Source organism: Bicyclus anynana, chromosome 9 (genome assembly GCF_947172395.1).
Source record: "Bicyclus anynana chromosome 9, ilBicAnyn1.1, whole genome shotgun sequence".
Classification (NCBI taxonomy): domain Eukaryota; kingdom Metazoa; phylum Arthropoda; class Insecta; order Lepidoptera; family Nymphalidae; genus Bicyclus; species Bicyclus anynana.
Genome location: NC_069091.1, coordinates 780544 through 792194, shown reverse-complemented (window position 1 = coordinate 792194; position 11651 = coordinate 780544). Strand labels below are relative to the sequence as shown.

Genomic DNA, 11651 nt, shown 5'->3' with positions numbered 1-11651 from the left:
ATTCGCTTTCGGACAGATAGTGCACTCTTTAATCCAGCTATGCTTAAAGCAAAAACGAAAGTAATACACTGTGATTACTGACTTTATGTATGTGGACGACCTCTTCTTCGTGGCAGATTCTTCAGATGGTCTACAACAGCTTATATCCGTCTTGGATACTTATTGCTGTAAATATGGCCTTAAAGTTGGCACAGCAAAGACAGAGATAATGTATGGTATGGGAGATGCCTCATTAATTAAATAAACAACCATTAGATAGTAAACTTAAAACTAATACATTTTTTTTTATTTGGAACATAAAACTGGTTACAATCATGTTACAATATTAAATAACATACATAAAACTTAATAAATACGATTGCACCTTCTTGGTGTGACCATGTGGCATTCTTACAATAAATTATCATGAACAGCACTTAAACGACAACAATACACGAGACAACAATACACGAGACAACAATATATATATACAAAAATCACTGAGTAAACTTGATGAGTTTTTTAAAAGAGGTCAGAGAACTACAATTAAAATCAGCATTGCTACTAAATTTGGCTGGGAGGTAGTCCATAGTAAGTAAGTATCTGCTAATCATGGATTTTGCAATAGGGCCGGATTAAAGAGATCTAAAGTGGGTTTGTAACAGACGTCTACCAACTATAAACCACCTCCCTGCTAAATTTAAAGTTTGTAGCATGACAAATGAAAGACTATCATACATACTTGTGAGAGCCTCTAGACCTCTTTAATCCGGCCCTATCGAAAATCCATTATCAGCAGATACCTACTAACTATAGACTACCTCCCTGCCAAATTTTATCTTTGTACGTCAAGCGGTTTTCGAGATTTCGTAAGAATGACCTTTCGCATTTATTTATTAAGAAGACTAGCCTACGACTCAACATTATTTTAACCGTTTTGGCCACATTTTTTGTCGGTGCTTTGCTCCTATTGGTCGTAGCGTGATGTTATCTAACATAAAGCCTTCCCCGATAAACGGGCTTTTTAACACAAAAAGAATTTTTCAATTCTAACCATTAATTCGTCAGTAGGTAAGGCAGAAGTACGAAATTGCCTATCACGGGCGAGCAAAATATGTTGTTTGATGACGTCACGGCGTCAAACGCGAGCTGATCACCGCGCGCTCACTTCAAAATTCTATATCTCGGGAACTAATTAACGTATCGAAATAATTCTTTCACGAGTATTTTTTTGTTTTCAATGGAGAATACAGAAAGCTAACATTTAAAAATAGTTAACATTATTCATTGTAGACAATTAGATGGTGTGTCTGCCATTTGCATTTATCCATTAATTACGGTAGACCCTGTATATATTTTTTTATTTATTTATATATGACATGACAATGACATTATTTAAATATTTCTCAGTTCTTAATTATAAAGAGAGAAGAGAAAATATTATATGACGCTCGCTCTTCCTCTTCAGTTGATCAGATCAAATCACAGTCAGACAGTCCACAGGCCTTAGTGTCTGCAGTGTCCGACTCCTCCTCCTCCTCCTCCTCCTGTGGCTCGTGCGGCGGCAACACCTCTGAAGCAGCCTCTGATCCAGTCGCATCATCAACCTTCGCCAATGTATTCTCTGGGCTATAAAGTAAAACATAGTTTTAATAATTCTGTGTTAGGGTACTTGTTTTAATACAGACGTCTGTTGTATGTGGCTGATTAAGAGATCCTTGATTGGGCTTTATAATTATGAGCTTTTGTTTCTTGTAAGAAGTTTTCAGTAAAATTTCTCAGCCCATACCTGGGAAGTTGGTGTGTAAGTGTGTAACATATCTGGTCTTAGAGAGCATGTTAAGATTTTGGTCCAAGTCTCTATCTTGTAAGTATCTTTAATGTAGTGCCCTTGTCATCGTCGGCGTGCCAGCCGTTTTAGAACCTAACGGCTTAGTACGTGACGATGGCAAGAGACCAGACGGCATGTCATTGATGCCATGGAAGATGGGTAGGGCTTTGGTGTGGGACGCGACTTGCCTTCACACCTTCCTGGCACGATGGGCTGTGCGGGCGCTGTTGCTGCATCAGCAGAGACCCTCAAGCGGCGCAAATATAGCAATCTCGTCGGAGATTACATATTTGAGCCGTTTCGTTCGAAACACTATGTCCGTGGTCCTTAATGATTAAACAACACCTTCCGTGGCCAGAAGGCTGGCCTATATTTAGGCCAGAGAATTAGTATTGCCATACAACGTGGCAACACTGTCAGCCTTCTGGGCACTTTACCAATGAACGTCGATTCGGACGAATTTTACGAGTCTTTAGTTATAGTTTAAATTTAGTATATTTCCTTTCTTATTTTTATAATATTTTGTAGTCAATGTAATAGCTGTAGGTAGTTAATATATACTAGCAGTTTTAAACTATTGTAAAACTTATTTCGTAAAATTTTCTATTCATTGAATAATTATACAAGCATTTATATACTTTTCAGTTGTGTGCATTTTAAGAAATTAAATATCATGTGTCTCCAACGGTAAAGGAAAAGCATCGTGAGGAAACGTACATACCAGAGAATTTTCTTAATTTTCTGCGTGTGTGAAGTCTGCCAATCCGCATTGGGCCATCGTGGTGGACTATTGGCCCCCTCATTCTGAGAGGAGATTCGAGCTCAGCATTGAGCCGAATATGGGTTGATAATGATAATGATGAATTTTATAATCTTAAATTCTGTAAATAGTTACCTACAGAATTTAACATCATAAGAAGCCCATATTGCAGCAGCATGAAGAGTATAAGCTTCATATCAACTCTCGTAAGATAGGAGGCCTGACCTTGTAGAGGGCCATTACAATAGGTTGATAATGATGATGATTATTTTTTCTATAGGAAAAGATGAGGCTTACTAACCTTTAAGGTTACGAAAATTTTATGAGTTTGTTCTTTAAAATTTGAAGGGTAAAGGTTTTCCACGCGGACGAAGTGCTAGTGAAAATATAATAAATTAATATAGTCGGTACTTACGTACGAGGTCTGCACTCCTTCTGTAAGTGGTGTATTAAATCATCTAAGTTACGTATTACTGGAAGTGGACTATCATCCATACATTCGGGCCCTGGAGCGGTGGAATCAAAAGGTTCATTCATTGATTCTTCTTCTTCGATTGGTGATCTGCAGCTGTTCAATAAATTTATATTTTAATAAATATTATATGAAACAGTCGAGCAGTGCATAATGTCTTTTCTTCCACCTCGTGACTCCAACTTCCAAAAGGTTATGTGCCAGGTCACGTTTTTAAAAAGTGATTAGTAAAATAAATTATTTAAAAACCATAATATTCAAATTTAAATGTTAAAATTAAATATGGAGTCACTTGTTCAACAAAAATCTGATCTTTAAAATCTTAATTACGGCAACTACATAATTTAAAAACTGATTCAAGATAGAAAAATTTAAAACATTAGAAAAAAAAAAATATACTTGGATCAAAAAATTCTAATCTAACCTTGTTTCTATCGGCGGCGCTCCTGCGGGCCAAGCACTGACTAGTATTAGCTTTCGAGTGGTGGAATTAGAAGGTTCATCCATTGTTTCTTCTTTTTGAAGAGATGATCTACAGCTGTTCAATAAATTTATATTTTACTAAATAATAAATGGAACAGCCGAGCAGTGCATAATGTCTTTTCTTATATCTCGTGATTCTAACTTCCAAAAGGTTATGGTGCCAGGTTACGTTTGTAAAAAGTGATTAGTAAAACAAAATTATTTAAAATCCATAATAAGCAAATGTAAATGTGAAAATTAAATATGGATACACTTGTTCAACAAAAATCTGAATTCAAAATAGAAAAATTTTAAAAATTCGAAGAATATAACTTGGTCATCCTAGGGATTTTTGGAAAATTATTCAAATTAATTGTAGACATTTAGATGGTGTGTCTGCCATTTGTATTTTATCCATTAATTACGGGACACCCTGTATATATATTTTTTTTTACTTATTTATATATGAAATGACATTATTTAAATATTTCTCAGTTCTTAATAATTATATAAGCGGCTTAAGCTGTTGTGGCTTTTAAAATGGACATTTTTACAAAACAGACACATTGGTTGTTTTGAAGCTGGTTTATATAATATGACAAAATATGACAAAGCTTTAAGCAATAGCTTGCCTTATAAATCTGGAATAAATTTAAAATCTTCAGTGTGCAATCCAATTCTTTAAGACTTTAGCATCAGTTCCTATTACAAGTATGTACCTAAACTCCATTGCGGAAATTATGTTTTTACTTACATACTTGGGCCATACATGGGAAGTTGGTGTGTAACATCGCTGGCCTTAGAGAGCATGTTAAGTTTTTGGTCCAAGTCTCTACTATCTTTAATTTATAAAGATAGTAGAAACTTGGTCTTGTATCTTTGATAATAAAGGATTTTTATTTTATAATATTTAATTTTATAGTTACAGAATTTAACATTATAAGCCTAAGCCCACATTGCAGCAGCATGAAGGGTATAAGCTCCATATCAACTCTCGTAAGATAGGAGGCCTGATCCTGTAGAAGGCCATTACAATAGGTTGATAATACCATTTGTAACACCAAACTTTACCTTGGCATAGAGTACTACTAGCGCCATCTAGAATCTATACTTATACTTATAATTCGAATTCTGTGCATTTTATACATTCTGTACCTTAAACATATTTTGAAAAATTTTGTTGGGGGTATTATATAATCGATACTGAAGCTTAAATTATTTTCTTTCGATTTTTTGTCTGTCTGTCTGTCCTTGTTTTTTCGTTATTCGGGCATCACACTGAAACTACTGAATGAATTCAAATAAAACTTGGCATGGTTTAAGACCATAATACGGAGAAGATTATACTACTATACTTTTTATTGCGAGAATAAAAATAAGAAGGGGGTGAAATATGGGTTGAAAGTCCTTCATCTTTAGAGTTACAGTTATAAAAATTTGTTTATATAAAAAAATACGAAATATAGTGTGATTCAAAAAATTTTGTAAGTCAACCCCTAAAGTGGTGAAATAGGGCTTGAAAGTTTACATTGATTTCCATGCGGACAAAATCGCGGGCGTCCGCTAGTAAATTAATATAGTCGTTACTTACGCACAAGTTTCGGTCGTCATCTTCTCTACATGGCGTATAAGATCATCTAAGTTACGTATTACTGGCATTTGATTATCATCGATACATTCGGGCTCTGGAGCGGTGGAATTGAAAGGTTCATTCATTGTTTCTTCGTTTTCAAGCGAAGATCTGCTGTTCAATAAATTTATATATTACTAAATAATAAATGGAACAGTCGTGCAGTGCATAATGTCTTTTTCACTACTCTTGCTCAAAAACACTGTTATATTACCACTCCACAGCGGGGCTAAACAAGCATTTTAGCCTCTAGGGGCTAAAGTAATTTTGTTTTTTTAATTCTTGTCTGTTACGAGTACTTGCTTTATAATTCTGGAATAACTTTAAAATCTTCAGTGTGCAATCCAGTTCTTTAAGACTTCAGCATCAGTTCCTATTACAAGTATGTACCTAAACACCATTGTGGAAATTAAGTTTGTACTTACATACTTAGTTAGTTAGTGAGTAACATCCCTGGCCTTAGAGAGCATGTTAAGCTTTTGGTTCAAGTACTCTTAAGTCTCTAAGTCTATACTATCTTTAATTAATAAGAATAGTAAAGACTTGGACTACTAGGTATCTTTAATAATAAATTTATTAGATTATAATATTTAATTTTATAATATTAAATTCTATGTATGCGAATTGTAATATCATCGTATTCGGGCATAACATACTCTCTATACCAAAATATTAGTTTTTAATGAAGTAGTCCAATAGCTTTAATAAAATAAGAAACGAAAATTTCTAATCTAACCTTATTTTTATCGGCGCTCCTTCGGTCGAAACACCCACTTTTCTTGGCTCTGGAGCGGTGGAATCAGAAGGTTCATCCATTGATTCTTCAATTGATGATGTGCAGCTGTTCAATAAATTTAAATTTTACTAAATATTATATGAAACAGTCGAGCAGTGCATAATGTCTTTTCTTCCACCTCGTGAAAAATTATTTAAAAACCACAATATTCCTACCTAAATGTGAAAATTAAATATGGAGTCACTTGTTCAACAAAAATCTGATCTTTAAAATCTTAATTACGGCAATTACATCATTTAAAAAACTGATTAAAGATAGAAAAATTTGAAAAATCCGAAAAAAAATGTAATTTCACCTTAGAGATGTCACCTTACCTTACCACCTTACGTCACCTTACAGATTTTTGGAAAATTATTAAAATTAATTTTTAACAATTAATTTTTAAAAACAATGAAAAAAATAAGAAAGTTGCGAGAAACGTTATACAATTTAATTATAAATAGGACGGTTGTGACCATTTTATAAAATTAATTTTTATCAATATGGTGGATGATAGTAACGAACACCTAAAGTTTGACGTGCGTTGGTCGATAGTCTCAGAAAGAGAGGGGGGGAGGGGGGGTGGTTAGAGTCGTCGTCATCAACCCATTTTCGGCTCACTGCTGAGCTCGAGTCTCCTCTCAGAATGAGAGGGGTTAGGCCAATAGTCCACCACGCTGGCCCAATGCGGATTGGCAGACTACACACACGCAGAGAATCAAGAAAATTCTCTGTTGTGCAGGTTTCCTCATGATGTTTTCCTTCATCGTTAGAGACACGTGATATTTAATATCTTAAAATGCACACAACTGAAAAGTTGGAGGTGCATGCCCCGGACCAGATTCGAACCCACACCTTCCGGAATCGGAGGCAGAGGTCATATCCACTGGGCTATCACGGGGTGGGTAGAGTAGGCGTTGGGAATGGGTAAGGTAGTGTTATGGTAGGGTAGGTGTACGGTAGTGGTACTGTGGGTAGGATAGATGTATGATAGGAGTAAGGTAGTAGTTGAGTAGGGTAGGGTACAACCCACCACCTCCCATGGCCCTTTCCTCTCGGTAATTTGGGCCGAATCGAAGGAGGGCGAACCCGGTACTTGCTCTTTGCGTGTTCCCGGGACGCCTTCTTGACTCCCTTGATACTCACTCTCCCCCTTCTGGGGCTGGACGACGACTAGTAGGGTAGGGTAGGCATATTATAGTGATATGGTAGGGGAAGGGTATATTGACGGTAGGGTAGGGGTATGGTAGTGGTAGGGTAGAAGTATCGTAAGAGTACGGTAGAGGTAGAGTAGGGGTTGGAATAGAGTGGGGGTAGGGTCGAAGTATTGTTGGGGTAGATTAAGTGATATGGTAGGGGCAGGGTAGAGTAGGCCCGAAGTAAAGTTCACATCGGTACCGGGAAAGAAGGTCCGTAGGGCGCCGTGTATCGGTGAAGTCAAACATCGTCATCAGGTAGCCTACCTGGATTTCATCCATGAGGATTTCCTCCTACAATAAAAAAAGGGTAGAGAAGGAGTAGGGTAATAGTACCAATGAGTTAGTATCTTCGCCGATTTCACGAATGAGAACTATTTGATATATATTGTGATTGTTTTACTTGACTTCATAATATTATTTTCGATAAATTTTCAGAGATTCAAATATACATTTTTTTATGTTCATAAGTAACACTTACGGTTCACAGAGAATAAACCTTAAAGTTAGTTTATTATTTGTTTCGTATCAATGTCCGGAATCCGTCTTGAGAGAAGCACTCTTCTTTCCTTGCCGGATGTCAGCTAATATCACCTCTCCGATGGTGGCGCCCCCTTGCCACAACCTATCAGCTATGTACAATACAAGTGACCGTCGCGGGCCGAGTGACGGAGTGAATGTTCGCCATTAAAGCGGTGTTTTTCACGCCGATCACAAGTCAGCCATTGTGATCACGGAAAAAACAATTTATCCTACCTATTAGGTGCACATTTTATATTTTCTGTGTCAATAAACCTCTGCGAAAATGGAGAACGTAAGTGATTTTGTTAAAGGTGAAATGAAAACGTGCACGTTCTCCATCGTCGAGTTCCAGCGGCAGCGGTGGTAGTGATCTACGAGAAGTCGCAGCGCAGAGCATGTAAGGCTTTGCAAACCGAGAATTACGTACAGTTTAAATTTTATTACAACGCGTCACATTTTCAACAAATCCTCTGAATAGAAATAGTGAGAATACGTGTACAATTACAGACATAGCGTAACTATATAGTGATGATATGCCCTTTGTTACATTTTTTCTTCACTTGAAAGAAAAATGTGGGTACCCACATTTTATCATTCACACACCCGGTGTTGTGAAACTTGAAGTAAGGATGAAAGAAAAAGTTTAGAAGGTACATAATTATGAAAGAATTGCATTCAAATATACTGGAATGTTCTTTCGCAGCTTTGTCAAACTTCATAAGTTGCCAAAAAGTTGTATTACAAAAAACATGACAATTATTAGTAGACTTTAGGACTTATTACTGCGAAAGGTCATCTATCCATACAATTGCAAAACTATGAAATGATTGTATCAATTTATGTCGCGAAGCCATACTATATGATAATTTTAAGTAGGTATGTTGTTTTTGTATAAAATTCCTCCCAAGTGCAAAGCGATTTTCAAAACAAGGGAGCAGGCTGCGGGGGCATAAAAAAACTTATCCTTGTTACACTTAGTTCCCGATAATTCAAGCTAAAGTAACGAAAACATTTTTACATTTTAAAACGGATGTTTGAAGTGATTTGAGATTTGAAATAAATGAAGCACCACACGGTTTTAAAAGGTGTTTATATTCTCAAACCATATCATATACCTATTTCAGTTTTAGTTTCTACTCATGCAGTGTTTCAGAATTAAAACGTACACTGTTCTACCTATTATCCACGGCTACACAGGTATAGGTAATGTTTATTTTATAACTGGCAACACAGCTTTGTCCATTTTGGTTTTGATACCAAGACTGAACCAAACATTCCGATATATCCTAAACTTGACTTAATTCAAGACCGATACGTGGATTGCTTATATAAACAGAACATCTAGCAATCACATCAGGTTCTAACAAAATTAGACAAATAAAATATTTATATATAATAGTTCAATATTTCCTGGACGGGTTTAATACGCGCGCCTTGCGCGCAGGGCCATGGCATCAGCAGTTGGGCGTCGCGCGTGAACCAGCGACGCGGAGACAGCGCGCCTGGCAGCGGTATGCGCGAGCCAGTGGCGCGGGTAGTGCGCATTGCGTCAGGACACCAGTGCTGCAGTGCCGCGCATAATAAGCTGACGGCAAGGTGGCAACAAGTTCGGCGGCGCGTGGTCGGTGTCGGAATGCGCCGTGTGCCAAAAAAAATCTACACTGGGGCGCTGCACAAGTTGAGTAGAGGTGGCGAGGCAGGCCGGACGCCATGTCAGCAGCGCTGGGTTGCCGCGCAACAAGGGCAAACGGCGAGTGAGTTCGACGCAGCGACGCGTGGACGACGATCCCGAAACAGCGTTGGGGCGCAACATTTCTGGACGATTTTTTCTTGATTAGATAGTGAACATTTCTTGTGTTTTCTTCATAATTTTTTCACTGTTTTTTGAAGTCTTGAATATTGTTTTTTCTGACACAAACGGTTGCTATGTTACGATTTTTCTTTTGTTGAGTGTTCCAATTTCGGTGGTCACCAATATCGCCGTGGAGATTTTAATATATTTGTATATTGATATGAACATGACGATTTTATTCATATGTATATTTATTCACTTTACTGATTATAACAATTGCATATGGATATAAAATAAAAGGTCTATCAACGGCGCGGTGTGGAATGGAGAACTGGTAAAGATGTAGATTTAGATGGCCTAACCCTTAGAATACAGAAAAACTCAGTGTTTTTCTGTATTCTGAGGCCTAACCTAAAGTGGCCGAACGAAAGAATTCGTTCGCCACAATAACAGCTGACATCCGGCAAGGAAAGATGAGTGCTTCTCTCAAGATGGATTCCGGAAATTGATAAAAAAATAATAGGTAAGTTTTATTGGTAGTTAAAACTCTCTATACTCTCTATACCAAAATATTAGCTTTTAATGAAGTAGTGAGTTTTTAGCTTCAATAAAATATGGAACGAAAATTTCTAATCTAACCTTGTTTCTATCGGCGCTCCTTCGGTCGAAACACCCACTTTTCTTGGCTCTGGAGCGGTGGAATTAGAAGGCGCATCCATTGTTTCTTCTTTTACTGATGATCTGCAGCTGTTCAATAAATTTATATTTTACTAAATATTATATGGAACAGTCGAGCAGTGCATGTCTTTTCTTCCACCTCGTGACTCCAACTTGTTATGTGCCAGGTCACGTTTTTAAAAAGTGATTAGTAAATTAAAATTATTTAAAATCCATAATAATTAAATGTGAATGTGAAAATTAAATATGGAGTCACTTGGAGTCGCGAAGTAGAAGAAATTGTCAATATAACACGTCATTTAATTGACACTACGGATAGCGATCCTGAATAATTTTAATTGTAAGAAATCATAAATAATAAAAGGAAAATTGTTGTACACACATTTTTCACGGATATTCAATTGTACCGTGTTTAATAAAATCCTTGATTGTACCAAGAGTTTAGCGTTGCGTGAAAGTTTTACATGGATCCTGCGCAGTCTCCAGTCAGCCATTGACCACCAAATTATCTCACGATCTTGTAGCGCAATCGGCAGACGTCAGTTTTATGGCTGTTTCATAGCGAGCACACACGATATACTTTGCATCATTTTACTTGAGCCCCGCCCACTTCGACTCAGTCGAAACGTAGCACTGGATGTCGACGCGTTAGATGTACTAACTAGGTTTATTGCTCGCTTATAGATGAGGAAAAAGAATAGGGATGATGACAGTTTTTTAAATTGTATATAAATAAAGAGTATGCTAAGCAAGTAAAGCAAGTTTGTAAAAGTAACAGGATATCTGCGATCATTACTTTCGGAGCTACAGGGATTTAAAGAGTCAGATTTGCGGCGCTGCCGCGGATCCCTGAAAAACGCTCCATACAAAATGACACGATTTAGTGACGTCGTTGGCTCGCTGATAGTTAGATTTGTATAGGCGTTCAAACAAAATCACTAATATCTTTGTTATTTGTGCGTTTATGTTTATAGTTTATTTATTGAAAAATGTCACATTTAATGTAAGGAAGCTAAAACAGTATGAATTTTCATCTAATTACGATAAAAAAAATTAATAGATTTCGAAATTTTATAATCTTATTTATTTTGCAAATATCCAGACAATCTTTGCTTTTTATGTATAAATTAGTTAACATTGACCTTATTTACACGAATGTATCATAAAGAGCAATATATTCAAACCTAGTCATCATCCCCATTAAATTTATTTGGACAATAAATACATTGCTGTCTAGACCTTACATTGCGGCTGATGCACTTCTTAAACTAGGCTGGGGCCCTTGGCACACAAGAATTTGGGGTCTTTTGGATAGTAAAAACCCGGCCAAGTGCGTGTCGGGCCACGCGCAGTGTAGTGTTCCGTAGTTTAAGTTAGTATTTTTTTAAACCTTTATGTAATGCACAAAAATACCGATAACGATGGCGATATCCCTCCGATATCCGATGGGTCACACTATATGATAGACGATAAATTCATCCTCACTTTGCATGTAGGGAAGGAACTACAAAAAAAATATATTTAAAATTTTCTTTGTACCACTTTATAGACGTA

General features: G+C 36.7%; 1 protein-coding gene across 2 annotated transcripts; it reads right to left on the bottom strand.

The window, feature by feature from the left end:
• Positions 1–251: 251 nt before the first annotated feature.
• On the bottom strand, positions 252–10713 carry LOC112048812 (uncharacterized). 2 transcript variants are annotated; one of them, XM_024086477.2, is made up of 7 exons: positions 10480–10713; positions 10059–10166; positions 5871–5975; positions 5096–5245; positions 3467–3580; positions 2986–3138; positions 252–1608 (listed from the first exon to the last, which is right to left on the bottom strand). In XM_024086477.2, exons 2-7 carry the CDS (start codon positions 10136–10138, stop codon positions 1452–1454), a joined length of 759 nt encoding a protein of 252 aa, XP_023942245.2. In that variant the 5' UTR covers positions 10139–10166; positions 10480–10713; the 3' UTR covers positions 252–1451. The 2 variants fall into 2 exon arrangements, with proteins under 2 accessions (XP_023942245.2, XP_023942244.2); XM_024086476.2 differs by having other exon boundaries at positions 5096–5248; positions 10480–10712.
• Between the last annotated feature and the right edge of the window lie 938 nt (positions 10714–11651).